This window comes from Euleptes europaea, chromosome 10, assembly GCF_029931775.1.
Source record: "Euleptes europaea isolate rEulEur1 chromosome 10, rEulEur1.hap1, whole genome shotgun sequence".
Lineage (NCBI taxonomy): Eukaryota > Metazoa > Chordata > Lepidosauria > Squamata > Sphaerodactylidae > Euleptes > Euleptes europaea.
Window position 1 is genome coordinate 78,077,826 of NC_079321.1, and position 16,400 is coordinate 78,094,225.

The window sequence follows — 16,400 nt, forward strand, 5'->3', positions numbered from 1 at the left end:
CTTTGGTTAATTTACATGGCCGTATTCTGCATTACTGGAGAGTCTCCCAAATAAGTACACACTCCTCCTTTCTGGTTGATGGCTTATTTTTGTTGCTTTGTCATCTGTATGGAATCCAGCCAGTTTGATGTGAGAAATAGTCATGTTGATGTGAGAAATAGTCATTAACGGGGGGAAATGTTGAAAATGCTGGTAAATGGGACTGATAGAACTGATGTCCTAAAATGTGAAAACTTACCACTCTCAGTAAAATAACTGTGGATAATTAAGCTCTAACCAGCACACAAATAGAAGATCAAATAGCTATAGCTATATAAAAAATACTAATGTTTTATATGGAGCTCAAAGGACCTTGTCTGAACATGAGTCCTCTTTTGCTCTGGGAAGAGTATAGCACTTGCTTTTTCTCTCTCTTTCTCTGCTCTGAAAGAAGTAACTCCACTTGGGTCTTGTATCCAGGTCAGATCAGCATGTTATATAACCCAATGTACTCCTCTTTTCTCTGTGTTCCCTCCTCCCTTCTGTGTTTCTTGAGGATTTTTCCTTTATAACATGTCGTAACAAATGCATGTTTTCACTTCATTGGGGCTGTTTCAATTTTCTTTTTCTGACAAGAGCCTTGATGGAGTGATTCTGTATTTTTCATACAGCAGTATTTGTTAGCCTTTCTAAAATGTTCATGGTTCAGGCATGAACACACCAAGAGCGTTCAGACTCTTCATGTTCTTTATGTTTCTGTGGCATAAAATAGAGTTACATTCATATTTGTATTCAACAGTCAAAGATAGACTGTCATTCCTTGTTACTTCTAAGCTAGCAATGGCTGTAGAATTGAGGATTACATTGTGTACAGTGCAATCCTAAGGGGGGGCAAATGGGCTTAGGAGAAGGCGTGACCCTGGCGCCGGCGTAAATGCCACTTGTGCTGTAGAAATGGGTATTTACATTGGTGCAGATGCCAGGGAGCGGTGCAGCAGCGCCACGCATGGGTGGCAGTGCACCTCCAGCGTAGGGACTTGTGCCAGTGCCAAAGGGGGTGATCCTAGGGGCAGGGCTGACATTAGTCGGTTCCCTGAGCCCTTTCGTCCCGGGAATGTCCCCTTCAGCTGGGGTGAACTTACACCAGCAAAAATGATGGTGCAGCTTGTGGAACTGCATACAGCAGTTTCATGGGTATTTGGGGAATTTTCCTGATTGGCTTGCTGGCCGCGGCTACTATTAAATTTTATTTTTAAGGGAAAGCAAATTAACTGATGGCCAAGATTACCTATTTCCATGCCTTTTGCATTAGATGAATTTGTAGGCTAATATTTGTGAAAGCATATCACCAGGCAATAGTGGCATGCATTTGACATGCTTCTGCTGGGAATCAGCCATTACTGAGATGCCACTGCAAGATGTCCCTTTATCCACTAATTACTCATTAATTCCCACTGATTTCATGTTTACTGAAGCAGTCTGAAAACTCTTCATCAGAGAAATGCTAATATGCTTGTGCACTTGAACAAGTCTGAAAGGAAGCTCAATTCAGTGGGAAGTCATGGTTGAAATAAAATGGATATTTATTTATTCGATTTCTTGCATTGTGTTGTTGCCCAACTTCCATTCACTTCAATAGGGCTTGCACCGAATAAAATGCGCTCTTGTAGTTTCTTTTGTTGTACATTGCAGTAATTTTAATTCTCTCCCCCCCACCCCCGTTCTTTCTCAGATCAAGGATGGTATTAAGGCTCTTCAGGATACAATAATAAAAAAGGATTGCAGGCTTTCCAAAGCAATGGTCCGTTATGGTTCTTTGCATATCACTCTCTTAGTGATGTATTTATCCAGTGAAGAAGCAATTGACAAGTAAGTGTCTCACTCATACTGTTTTAAAATAGCTTAATTTTGTGTGCAACTTTGGAGAACAAACACCCAGGCTTCAAATACACCATCAGGGCATACAGTTGTTGTTACTGTCTTCTGTGGGAAGTGTTGCATGCTACATGGGAGCAAGTGCTCACATCACACCAGTGGTAAGGATCTGGCATAATCAGTGTTTGCAAATGAGTCCACAATCATTAGAACATGCTGAAAAGAAAAGCCATGCTGGATCAGATGAAGGCCCACCAAGTCCAGCAGTCTGTTCACACGGTGACCAACCAGATGCCTCCAGGAAGCCCACAAACAAGACGACTGCAGCAGCATTATCCTGCCTGTGTTCCACAGCACTTAATATAATAGGCACGCTCCTCAGATGAGAATAGGTATGCATCATGACGAATATCCATTTTGACTAGTAGCCATAGATAGCCCTATCCTCCATGAGCATGTCCACTCCCCTGTTAAAGCCTTCCAAGTTGGGAGATCACCACATCCTGGGGCAGAGAATTCCACAATTTAACTATCCATTGTGTGAAGAAATACTTCCTTTTGTCTGTTTTGAATCTCTCACCCTTCAGCTTCATCAGATGACTTCACATTCTAGTATTATGAGACAGGGAGAAAAGCTTCTTCCTGTCCACTCTCTCCACACCATGCATAATTTTATAGACCTCTATCATGTCTTCCCTTATCCACTTTTTTAAAAAGCTAAACAGCCCTAAGCGATTTAACTGCTCCTCACAGGGCAGTTGCTTTAGCCCCTTGATCATTTTGGTTGCGCTTTTCTGCACCTTCTCAAGCTCTACCATATCCTTTTTTAGGTGTAGTGACCAGAACTGTACACAGTATTCCAAGTGTGGTCTCACCATATGTGAGGCTCCTTCTTCCCTTTTTGAATCCTCTCAAAAAAAATTCTTCTGTTACCAATAACTGTGAGGGTTTTTAGTATTTCTTAAACCCCACACCTTGTCACGTTTGTTTGTATGAGGAGAAAGCTTCCCTTTCCTCCCCCCAGGTGAAATTGAGAGCTTAGAGGCTGTAACTGATTTTATAATAAAAAGGTAAAGGTAAAGGTCCCCTGTGCAAGCACCGGGTCGTTCCTGACCCATGGGGTGATGTCACATCCCAACATTTACTAGGCAGACTCTTTTTACAGGGTGGTTTGCCAGTGCTTTGCCCAGTCATCTTCCCTTTACCCCCAGCAAGCTGGGTACTCATTTTACCAACCTCGGAAGGATGGAAGGCTGAGTCAACCTTGAGGTGGCTACCGGAAACCAACTTCCGTTGGGATTGAACTCAGGTTGTGAGCAGAGCTTGGACTGCAGTACTGCAGCTTACCCCTCTGCACCACCGGGCTCTTCGATTTTATAATAATTAATATAAATTGAAGTTTATTATTTACAGAGAGGTAGTTAGATTTTTTTTTCTTCAAGAGCTTAGTTGGTTACGAGCAGTTCAAATCTTAAATAGTTACAGGCCATGGCTCAGTGGTAGAGCATCGGCAATATAATACTTTATAGCTATCAATCTGCCCCTCATTGCATTGATTAGTTGACTGGTAGTTCTGGACTGTTGAGAGTTATTCAGACACTCTTCCATGGCTAATCTGCAGGGTGAGAGCTGAATGGCCTGTGCAGGAGGCTGAAGTTGATTCCTAGTCATCTTTGTTAATTTAGTCAATACTCATGTGCATAAGCAGCCTGAAGAAGGTAACAAAGTTGGCATACCTGGCACACAAAGTATATTTAGGGTTACTTCAAATATATACCTCTGTCCCTTGCATGATACCCTGCCATTATCTTTGGTCTAAAGCTTTGATTTTTGCAAGAAACTTAATGTATGATACTCCCAGGCAGCACATAGGCATGAGAAGGTATGGCTTTGTGCAGTCGTGTCAAATGTTTTCCTGTGAGTTGTTCTTGTAAACTCCGGGTTTACAGAAGGGGAATAAAAGAAATTCTTCTCATGCATTTGCTCCAAAGAAAAAGGATTCTTTTTCAGATATGAAGTTATAAGAATGACTGAAATGTGGTGCGTTTCTAGTAAGATTGTTTGTATTTTTAGTAAAAAATATCATTAATTGGCTTTGCTTGTGTCTTCTATAAGTTCATATCTCTGGTACCTGGCATTTTGTATGGTATTTATTTATTTATTTGGTTTATTTGGTTTGGTACACATGGCCTAGCCCAGGGGTGGGGAACCTTTTTTCTGCCAAGGGCCATTTGGATATTTATAACATCATTTGCGGGCCATACAAAATTATCAACTTAAAAATTAGCCTGCTATATTTGGTCAAACATTTAGCCAAGAGGCACGACCGGAGACGGCTCCGAATATCTGCCACATATAGCGACTCACTTTTGAGCTCTGCTATCCCCAGCTGAGCCCAAGAGATTCAGGCAGGCAGCATCCTTCTGAGCTAGAGTTCTGCCAGGACCCATGAAGGGCCAGACCAAATTATTTCGCGAGCCTTATATGGGCCTCGGGCCTGACGTTCCCCACCCCTGGCCTAGCCCGACCCAGTAACATTTATGTCATATCCGGCCCTCCTAACAAATGAGTTCGACAACCCTGGTCTACATGGTTGCAACCTGCTTTAAAATAACAAAGTAGATTTGGAAACAGCAAAGTATGGGAAAACCTCGGAAGTGGATGAAATTTATTTATTTGCATTATTTATGGTCCACCTTTTTTAAAAACTGAGATTTAGGGTCTATTCAAACTGCCTTTATAATCCGTTTGAGCAGCAGGTTGCTAATGGATTTTTTGTGTCAGTTCAAACACAACCGGTTTGGTTCCTGGCTGCTAACAGATTTCTTTTACCTATTCAGACAAAGCCGTTTGTGTCCCATTTGCAAAGTGAGGCTGAGGCGTTTTTTATTAAAATTGCTTTTAACCGTTTTCAGTTCTTCCTTTCGCCTCTGAATCGCTCCAGTGTGCTGACTAAACTGCCTGGAGCGCTTTGGGAAGGACCACGGTTGTTTTCCCTCCTTTTTTTGCAGGTGTGTTCTTTTCTGGCTTTTTGTTTTTAACATTCTGAAATTTTTGTTATATGGCTATAGTGTTATAGCGCTATAGCCATATAACGCAAATCTCAGAACGTTAAAAACAAAAAGCCGGAAAAGAACGCACCCACAAAAAAGGAGGGAAAACAATCACTGTGCTGTTTAAACTGGCCAAAGCGCTTTAGAGACAGCTCACAGGACACGGTATTACATAAGTAGTCCCACAATGCATTTGGTTGAACCAGTGTGTTAAAATGTACTCCTATTTCCTTTATAAAAATGCCTTCCTGACCTCTTCAGGCACACCATTCCACAGGGTTGTGGCTACTACCGAGAAGGCGTATGTGCGGGCAGTTGTTGATCTTGCCCGTTTGCAGGGTGGTACCTGCAGAAGGCCCTGCTTAGATGAGTGAAGGTGTTGTAGGAGGACATAGGTAGAGAGGTAGGTGGTCTTGCAGACGTGAGGTCCAAGCCCATGAAGGACTTGGTATGTGACAGCGAATACCTTGGAACTGAGTGCGGTAACTGATGGGCAGCCAATTTAGTGACTGTAGAATGTGTCTAAAATGCATGCTCCGCCTGGCTCCCAACAAGTGAGCTGCAGCAATTCTGCACCAAGTGCAGTCTCTGAATTGATTTTGAAGGGAGGCCTGTGCAGAGTGCATTACCATGGCATGGATCCAGGCGGCCTTTTGGCCTGTGACAATTTGTGGATGCTAAAAAAAATCCCTGCTCCAGTTTGGTCACCAAACCAGAGCAAAAGTTCCATGTGGAAGCAACCTTAGCCAGAGTCCTTCCATGGCTACTGAAAGCCTTAACAATGGGAACATGGTGGTTAGTAGAAATGGCACCTAATCGACCCAACAGGAGCAGAGAAGGCTTTACAGAGTCAAGAAGGAGTCCTTAACATCCCCCTCATAACAGCAAGATGGGATTTTGGTATAAAGATTTGTGGAAATGGAACAGCTGTTTTGGGGACCCCTAATTTTAATGCGCAAGTGATAGCACTGCGGTTTGCCTGGAAGAATATCATATATGTCCAAAATGATTCTGAATAGTTTCCAAATCAAGTTGTCAAGAGTAAATCTCTTCAAGTGAGCTAATTAGTAGTTCACAAAGAGGTGCAGAGGAGATAGGATGAAGGTCTGAAAATAGTGCATGGGTGAAACAGACATTAGAACACCATATTGGAACCCAGAAATTAGAACCAATTTCATTAGATGCATGAAGAGTTATCTTCAGTTGGCAGAAATAGCAATACATAGGTACCAATAGAAAAATGTGTTAATATTGGTCAAAATGCCATTCCGAGCAAAGGGTAGTAGTAGCTCTGCCTCATTTCTATGCAAGCCCAACTGTATACAAGATGAGAGGCGACTTGGCCCATTTTCTTGCTATACTAATGAAGCATCTAACAAGGGGTATTGATCTCTTTTGAAATTAAAGTCACCTTAATGTGCATGCCGTTACTGTGCAGAGGAAGGCACTGGCAAACCACCTCTGTTAGTCTCTTGCCATGAAAACCCCACAAGAGGTCGCCATAAGTCGGCTGCGACTTGATAGCACTTTACATACACACACAATGGGCATGCCAGTGGAGTTTGTCATTTAAATGTGGCTGGTGGTTGTTAATCAAAGAGAATTTTTAATAAATGAGGTCTGCAATCCCGAGCACACATACTTTGGAGTGAGACATATTGACCTTAGAGTTACTTTTGAGTAAATATGCATAAGATTGGGCTTGCACATATGGTGAGTGAACTACTGAACTGTACACATGCACCTTCTGTACGCTACCTACGATTTTGGCTTACAGCTGTGCATGCTTTGAGGAAAAGGAGAAGACTGAAATTGCTTTTGACAAATTTGCTTTCAGCGAAGTACAGCTTTGCCCTTAAGTTGCTCTGACTTCTCAGTGTTGCAGCTAATGCCTTTGTAATTTAGTGAAAATAGATCATGGAAGAGAAGTGGACAAGGATGGATGTAATGAGACCATATCTGACATTTCAAAATAAACATGCTAAAAGGTAAAGCGCTTCCAGTTATTTGTCTTCCCATAAATTTGGCGGTGGTCCTTAAAGCCTTGAATTAGCAGCCATTGAGTTCAGTTAGAGCACTTCTGGGAAGGGTTTTGCAGGTTGCCTGCAGAATGAGATGTTTGGGCTGCTTTAAATTAAGTGGGGGCACAGTTAGCAGGGCTTGGGAGGGGAATCTTAACTTGTTGACTGGACAGAGCAGAAGGAGGCATTCTTTCAGGTAGTCCAGTTATAAGTTATAAGATTTAGACCCCACCTTTCTGCCTTAATCAAGACCACCAAAAGCAAACAGATTAAAAACATACATAATAAAAACATGTCTTAAAAACATTGAAACCAAACAAAAACCAATCATTAAAACAATTAAAACCAGAACTAAAATGTACACAAAAACTTAAGAACAACAATTAAAACATAGGGCACGAACAAGGGATCACTGAGGGAATGCCGTTTGAAACAAAAACATCTTTACCTGCTGGCAGACGATGGCAATAGAAAGGGACAAATGAATTTAGGGCTTTAATGGTAGGAACCAGTACCTATTGGTAACAGTAGGGACCAGTTGGAAACATGGAGAGCCACTGCAGATCTTTTAGCATGGGGAATATTATCCCTTGGGTTAGTTCTGCAATCCTTGAGACGTTCATGCAAGAATCCTCAACCTTTCCACCTCTCCTTTTCCTCCAGTAGCCCTTCTGACCCCAGGAAAAGTTTATTCCTGGGGTTGTAGGGCCTGCATGGGGAACCTGCTGCAGTGGGAAAGGGGCAATTTCATCCTCACCACTGCCACCTACTAACCGGCATGGCTCTATGTGGGTCCTCCTGTGACCCTGGGAACAAACTTTCTGGAGGTCAAAAATAGCTGCTGGGGGAGGAGAGAGTGCAGGATTGAACCCTATGGCTGCTGTTGTTTGGGCCAGTTGAAGTTTCTGGATAGTTTTCAAAGGTAGCCCCAAATAAAGCGTATCTGTCAGGCCTGCTCTCTGCCGAGACAGCCAGACTGTGTGTGTTTTGGTTTCACCAGGTGCGTCCCAAGGCCGGGCTTGTTAACTGTCAAATTCCTTTTGCTAACTCTGTGGGAACTGCCCTCGTAGGGAGGGTGGTTGCCCTGGCTGCCACCACTATCTGATATGACCAATGCTCTTCCATATAGGCCTTAGGCCGTGCCTTTAGTTCTCATTCGTGCCAACTTACCTGTTAGCTGTGTATACCTGTAGGTTTTCTAATAAATCAACTCTCTTTTGGACTACTCGTCTGTGGATGTTGTTAGTGGGATTACTACGGGGATAAGTGCTTACAGTATCACAGTAATCTTACCTCAACGTGATCAGACCATGGATAACCATGACCAGATAACATTTTTCAAGGGATGGCCACAGCTATTGTATCAGCCAAAGCTGATAAAAGGACACTACAAAATAAATATCACTGGCTTTCTATAACTAGCTGGCTAAATAAAAGTGGAATCACTGAAGAATGGTGCCCTCCAATTCCATCCTAGCCAGCCTCTCCAGAAGGATAGTATTTTTGATGTTACTGACAGATGTCAAGAGGTCCAGGAGTGTTGGGGGGGGGGGGAATAACCTAATCACTTCTTTAGGGGTAATATCCCAGCACTCACCAAGTGCAGGATATTTCACCTCCTTAACAGCAGAGTCCTTAAACAGCCGATTCTATTAATGTAGAGGAATTTCTGAATAGCACACATATCAAATGTTCAAGAAAAACTGTGTGAATTCATAAAGTCATTCAAAACAACATCATTTTTCTTAAGATGATTCTGTAACTTTTACCTCATTATAACAAAAACAGTGGTCTTTTATGCATGGGTTGGATCTCCCTGCTTGGACCTGGGTTCATCGCACATTAAAGTAACCCGGGTTGGGGGAAACTGTATGCGTTGGCTTAAATGATCAGGAACGAAACTGTGTGCTAATTGAGCCATGAATACAGAAAAATAGTCTCCCAAGCTCAAATCAAGTCCAACCCCTTTAAATGCTGCTCTGTAATTGGCTTACTTCACAGTGCTCCTCGTGAGAGAAGATTTTCTTCTCCCCAGACCCAACTGCCGCATAAAAAAGCATTTTAAGAACAAAAAACAGAGCAATTGGAAAGTGGGGGGAGGGGAATGCAAGCCTCATTTTGAAAAAGCCTTTCTTTTGCTCAGAAAGAGCTCCGAGGTAGAAGGAAGCACTTGAATCCCCGCCTCTTTACACACTGTTTGTGATTGGCTGTGAGAGAAGCCAGTCTTCTGTTTTCCCTGTTTTACCATCAGCATGCTGCTTTGAGGAGGGGGTTGGAAAAGGGAGGGGCGTGATGGCGCTTGGAAGCTCAACCCGAGAACTGAGTATGCACTCTCTGTGACTCCAGAATGAGCCAGGATGAACAGTTTAATTCGGGCCAGAAGAGGAATGGGAAAAGCCGGGTTCGTTTTGCGTCGAAACAGCGTTGAGCTTCGTGCATACTGAAAAATTTGATCCTGGCTGAAACGGAATAAAGGAGGTTAAAGCGACCATTCATAAAACAGCAGTGTAACAGCTTGAAAGAGTGAGCTAGAGAGAGGCAGTGTCAGCTACAAGAATAACTGTCAACAGAAGGGAGGGGCTGGTTCTGAAGGAGGAAATAATCTCTCCTGAAGCCACAGAACCCCCTGTCACTCAAATTAGGCTCCAGAGACTTTCCAGTGAGGAGAGCCAACAGGAATGCACTCCCCCATTCGCACTCCTGGCAAAGATGAGCAGTCAAGGCTACCAAGGCTGTTCCCATCTCAAGTTAGGCTTGAATCCGGATTAAAACACGTCTACATAATTCATCTCCTCCAAGACTTCCTGAAGCTATTTATCCACCCTGCTTGAGCACCTTGTTTGCTGGGTGATATTTATGTCATTTGGGTTCAGGGGTACCTTCTTCAGTAGGGATCTCACAGCAGCTTCTTTCAGAGCAGTTGGGGGCTACACCTTCCCTCGAACATTCATTTTCTCCAATACCCACTTGACCATCGCACACTTCTAAGCAGCATGTCCGCTTCGGGCATCACTAACTGAAAATCATCCATACCTAGTTTGCCTGAATACTTCCCATGTCAACAGCAGTGGCCTTAATGGAATGGGAAGGTATGTATTCTGGGCAGCTGGTGTGATTGGTGCTTGTACATGTTATCACTGCAATGTAGAGCTTCAGCCATATAGAAGCATGCTACCAGTCCGAATCTACATAAAAGGCTTCCTTTGGTGCTTAAAAGCTATCCTAGCTGTAAAAGCTTTTAAATTGCTATGAAAAGTGGTCGGGCTCAGTCATAGAAGAGCTCCAAAGGAAATTAAACCAGTAGTTACAGACATATTACCAAAAATACTGCCTCTGTCATATTTATTTATTTACATTATTTATAGTCTGCCTTATTCACTTGGACTCGGCAGATTATACAGAGGAAATCAATATAATCAATAGGATGGGACGTTCAATAAATAATGCAATAGGATTAAGATTGTAGAACTCTGGAACAAACCAGAAATCTGAACACAGAACTGAAGCAAAGCTAAGTGAAGCAAAGCATAACATGACACATCAAATGATGCAAAATTCCATACCAGGATCCTAGTTTCAGCAGGCTGTACCCAGAAGTATAGACCACCGTCCTAATAATTTTGCTTAGTAACTTTGTGAATCATTTAATAAATGCTAGTCTATTGCCTGCATAGAAAAGCCCTCTTGAATAATTCAGCTTTGCATAGTTTGCAGAAAGCCATGAGAATGGGAGCCTTCCTGACCTCCACAAGGGTGTTCCACAAGGTGGGGGCCACAATGAAGAAGGGAGTTGCACAGGCAGTTGTTGATTTTGCCTATTTGCAGGTTAGTACCTGCAGAAGACCCTGCTCCAATGAGTGAAGCTTTCACCAGCTGGAGTTACCAAATTGATTTTGAGGGGAGACCAATGTACAGTGCATTGCAGTAATCTAGCCTCAATGTTACTGTGGTGTGGATCCAGGTGGCCAGATTAGCCGTGTCAACATAAGGGGCTATCTTTTGGGCTTGGCAGAGTTGCAAGAAAGCTTTTTTAGCAACTGCATTAATTTGCTTTTCCAGTAATAAAGTTGGGTCTGGTATACCACCAGTTCTCTTAACTGAGTCAGCAAGGGTCAGCTGAACATCAGAAATGGGGAGCACAGTGTCCTTCAAGATCTCTGTCTTCCCAACCAGCATTATATTTGTCTTTAAAGGGATTTGTTCCAATAAGTTCACTGTTAGCCAATATACCACAGCAGCCAGGCAGTTAGTCAGGACTTCTACTGTATCACCACGGGATTTGGATAAGGATATATAGAGTTGGGTATCATCTGCAGATATCCAACCTCAAAGCTATGAATGATTTGTCCTAAGGGAATTCATGTACAGATTCCTTTCCAGGTATTTCTAAGGCATGCCTTAGTCTGAACTGTATACTTACCAATACCATATTTTTATTCAAGTGTTTTCTGTCTGATTATCTTTGGCTTAAATAAAACAAACTAAAGCGGTGTTGTTTCTCATCCATGCGCAAAAAGTTCCCTGGTTCCCATTGTGTTGGAGCCTATTCTCTGTCCACTGTCACACTGTCAGGAGCCATATTGGATGATTATCTATGTACCTGAAAGTGGCAGCATTTCAAAGAAACCTGGCATGGAAGTCATGGATTCTTTAGCAACATATGTTTACAAAAATATAGTCGCTGAGCCACCCATTGATCAAAACAAAGTACAAAGTACGTGGCTGTAGGGAACAAGCAATTAATGTCATCTGAATAATTTATTGGCACACATTAACACCAAGGATATATATAAATATATGTAACTGGTTTCAGAGAAATCAAAAGTCTTTCTTTGTTCTGTGAACCTTCTTTGAGATAAATGTCTTACATAGATTAATTCTTGACAAGTAATTTGTCTCTCCATATATACCCCTCAAAGAGCATTACGATATGCTGAGAAAAATCTACTGGCCGTAAGAATGTCCAGCTGTCCTTGACCAGGGCCAGGGCCTGTTCGGCCATGGCTCCGGCCTGGAGGAACTCCCTGTCTATTGAGACCGGCGCCCTGCGGGACTTAGCACAGTTCCGTAGGGCATGTAGGATCGAGATGATCCGCCAGGCCTATGGTTGAGGGCAGCAATGGTTATGTTATCATCTGGTCTCCCTCCCCTCCTCACCTTTTTTTCTCCCTTCCCTCCTTTCCTTCTCCCTTACCCCTTTTTTTTCCATTTGCCCTCCCTGCCCTTTCTCCCCTCAACCCTTTCCCTTCTTATTTACCTTCTCCTCCCTTCTTTTCCACTCCCTTCCTTATTTTCCCCGGACCATCTCCCTCTTCTTCCTGATTTATGACATCTGATAATGATGGTTGAATGACAGGCACCAGAATAACATCACTCCTTATGGGGAATATTGCCACCATCAAGATAGTTTACAATTATTGTTTTATTCAGCATATTTTAATTCAGTGTAATGGTTTTAAATCTGTGATATTATGTATTCTTGTACATCCTGTTATTGTTGTATATTTTGTGTTGTTTGCCGCCCTGAGCCTGGCTTGGCCAGGGGAGGGTGGGATAGAAGTAAATTATTAATAATATTAGTAGTAGTAGTTGTCCGTTCAGTAGTAGTTGTTTCCGTTCAGTAATTTTTCTCTTCTCCATGCTACAATCCTCCTCAAAGATAAAAATCCTTGGTAATGACCAGTTTGAGAGCCTTAATTAACCACACTTTCATAAGACAAATATTGTCCATAGGTAGTCTTTTCCTACAGAATACAGGCACATAAACCAGCATGCTCCTATGGCCGAGGGTTTTTGATTTAACCTCAGCAGTGGTGCATCTAATAATTTGATTTATGCACTGCTGCCTTAATCATAATAGGAATTTAGGGTCGCAGCCTCTTTATTTGTTAAGCTCAGAACTGAAATCACTGGGAAGAGTTGCTTGAGTACACTGACCTAGATTTGACCCTTTTTTTTAAACAAAGTGATTCAACATGCTGCACCATGAAATAATGTTGAAGTTAGCTTTGCCTGTTTCATCAGAGTGACAAGCTTCTGCTCTGAGGCTCTCAATGAAGGCAAACAATTTCCCACTTAGCACACTATAGCAGAAGTAAGCAGGAATGAAGGCTTCTGACTTCTCTGTAGCTTACCAATCAACTGTTGAATTGATATAGAGACAGTTATAGAGGAGGGTCTCTGAATGGTTTAGTGTACCCCACAGGTATAAAAAGAAGTTTCCTGATGAAAAGGACAAGATTAATGAAAGTAGCACACGAGAGTACAAGTGGAGGGCAGAAGTGTTTCCATCTCCAAAGGTAAAAGACAGACCAAAGAAGTTGTCTCTCACCTGAGCATTTGCCAGTAGTGTAGCACATCCTCATGAATTGTTATGATGAGCCTTTCTTTCTTTTATGGACAGAGAAAGAGTCAAAACCATTTTAAGTGGCTTGATTCAGTCTGTTGGAAATCACAAACCTGTTGTGTTTGTGGAACTGCCTGCATTTTGTGCTGGAAGGAGTGTATACCAACTTTCCTCTTGATGCTTTTCTCCCCTGATGTTGTCTTTTGGCTCCTTCTCACATGTAAGCCAGCTAGTGATCCCTCCCCAGTGTCCATATGTAGGTCTGCAGAAACGGAGATACAGCCAGTGGTTGAAGGAAATGCTGCCATAATAGCATGAACTGTTATTAAGTATACTGCTAGCTGTCTCAATGTACTGGCTGAGGTCAACCTTGGTTATTAGTTTCCCATGTAGTCCCAAAACGTGCAGTAATTGGGGGTAATTGTATGAAGAAACAAAGCAGTGTGCAAGTATTATATTTTGAGCTGTCAGCCAAACACATGTTTAAACAAAATCATTTTTTAAAGCAGTGGTTTTCAAACTGTGATTGGGAGGACTCTGGGTTTCTTGAGAAGTTTATCAAAAGTTCCTCAACAAGAAGATCAGTAATGGTTAATGAGCTTTGCTGAAAATGCTTTTCATTATTGAGTGACTCCTCAATGTGAAGTTACAGGACAGTGGTGGATGTGTTGCCTGGTGCATGCTCATGTTCGCTAGAGATGATGGCAAAGCCTAAGAGCCAGCGTGGTGTAGTGTAGATCGGGAGAACCGGATTTGATTCCCCACTCCTCCACATGAGCAGTGGATTCTAATATGGTGAACTGGGTTTGTTTCCCCACTCCTGCACATGCAGCTTGCTAGGTTACCTTGGGCTAGTCACAGTTCTCTCAGAACTCTCTCAGTCCCACCTACCTCTCAAAGTGTCTGTTGTGGGGAAGGGAAGGTGACTGTAAGCCACTTTGAGACTCCCTAAATATAGGGGAAAGGGAGGTATAAAAACCAGCTCTTCTTCTAAGACCCCTGGCCAGTGCCATTTGTGAAAGGAAAGAAACCCCTGAAACTTGTCCCACCTTATCTGCAGGCTCAGTATTCTGTGATAGAGTATTAAGGGCTCCTCAGCAGATGTGAAAATGGGAAGTGGAAAAAAATCCATTTCTGGTGGTGCTTCATAAGAGCTCATCCAGAATCTTCTGTTGCTCTCGTCTAGCAGATTTATTATAAGCTTTAAAACAGGCAGATGAGGTAAATGTACAGCTCTTTGAAGCTGCCTGCTTACCAGGTAGTTACTGCCATCTAGTGACATGTCAGTAATTCTTTAACCATAATAAATAGTTAAAAAGAACTATTTCAAAGGTAGTAAGAGAATTACCTAGCCAAATTTAACTTTAATTCTGCAATCCTAAACATACCTACTGGGCAATAAATCCCATTGATCTCAGTGGGATTTACTTCTGAATATTTATTATATTCTTATCCTTCCTTTCATGTCTTCATGATAGGCATGGGGCCAGCCACCTTTCTGTGAGATGTAGTGATACTCTCTATTATGTTTCTAAAGCAATGGCCATGAAATTAGGTTTTCAGGAAGGAGATTTGGCAGTGGGGTGACAAGAATAATGAGCTAAAATAGGGCTTCTGCATCAGTTCTGATATGTGTGTGCTTTCTGTCTCATAGAGCAGTTGGTGCTTTCTTGGAGAGTAAAGATTTAATAGAAAAACTCCTGCAAGAGAAGCCCCTGGATTTGTCGTTTCAAGGAATTGATCACTTTAAAAATCAAGTTGGATTTGTGAAGCTGGCAGAGAGGGATCATGAAACAACACTTTTAAAGATATCAGGTAATATTTTTTAATATTGCCACAAAGTGCCAAGGAAGTAAATCTGACATCCTACTCATATGTAAATCTACTGGTTCTCAAATATTCTTTGCCTATATAGGGACAGTAAACTCTGGAAACTTTTCATAATTCTTTTCTTCAGGCTGTACTATTTAGAGTAGTCTCCGACAATCCAATTTTCACATGTTGAATCAGAAGCATGAATTCAATGGGACTTGCTTCCTGAGAAGTATGCTTAAGATTGCAGCCAGAATTGTTGATTTTATGGCACTTGGTGCCATCATTTGCTACCCCAAAACTTGTGCCCACAATAGTGTAGTTTTGAACTTCAGAACAGTATCTGAAACAAGAAAGAACACTCCAACAACTAATTCCACAAGAAGTCCTGGCAACTGCACCAGTTGTGCAGCAACAATGTTTCTAGAGCAGGGGGGTCAAACTCATTTGTTAGGAGGGCCGGAAATTACATAAATGTCACTTTGTTGGGCCGGGCGATGTGCACATAAATAAAAGAAGAAGAAAGAGAAAGAAAGAAAGAAAGAAAGAAAGAAAGAAAGAAAGAAAGAAAGAAAGAAAGAAAGAAAGAAAGAAAGAAAGAAAGAAAGAAAGAAAGAAAGAAAGAAAGAAAAAGAAAAGGAGGGAGGGAGGGAGGGAGGGAGGGAGGGAGGGAGGGAGGGAGGGAGGGAGGGAGGGAGGGAGGGAGAAAATAAGAAAGAAAAAGAAAGAAAGAAAGAAAGAAAAGAAAGAAAGAAAGAAAAGAAGGGAGGGAGAGAGAAAGAAAGAAAGAAAGAAAGAAAGAAAGAAAGAAAAAGAAAGAAAAGGAGGGAGAGAAAGAAAGAAAAGGAGGGAGGGAGAAAGAAAGAAAAGGAGGGAGAGAAAGAAAAAAAGAAAGAAAGAAAAAAGGAGAGAGGGAGAAAGAAAGAAAGAAAGAAAGAAAGAAAGAAAGAAAGAAAGAAAGAAAGAAAGAAAGAAAGAAAGAAAGACGGAGAGAAAGAAATGGAGAGAGAGTGACAGAACAAGGAGAAAAGAAAGAGTGATAAAGGTGGCCCGTGCATGCCCGGGGAGGGAGGGAGGACGGTTCAGGCTGACCACGCCGGGCTTCAGCAGCCTGTGCCTGCCTGGGGAGGGGGAAAGGTTTAGGCTGAGCCGCGCTTCAGAAGCCCGTGCGCACCTGGGGAGGTAGGGGGGAAGGAGGGTGATGGCTCCAAGCCGGTCATGCCAGGCTTCAGAAACCTGTGTGCTTCCAGGGAGGGAGGGGGAAAGGAGGGCGATGGCTCCAACCTGGTTGTGCTGGGCTTCTGAAGCCTGTGT

The 16,400-nt window shown here is 42.4% G+C and overlaps 1 protein-coding gene across 1 annotated transcript in view; it reads left to right on the forward strand.

Moving 5' to 3' along the window:
- The window catches only part of AKAP7 (A-kinase anchoring protein 7), a 126,150-nt gene that overhangs the window by 11,153 nt on the left and 98,597 nt on the right, over window positions 1-16,400 (forward strand). The window contains exons 4-5 of the mRNA XM_056856231.1: window positions 1,712-1,848; window positions 14,929-15,089. Of these exons, the coding sequence (XP_056712209.1) occupies window positions 1,712-1,848; window positions 14,929-15,089 (298 nt within the window). The remainder of the gene's footprint in view (window positions 1-1,711; window positions 1,849-14,928; window positions 15,090-16,400) is intronic.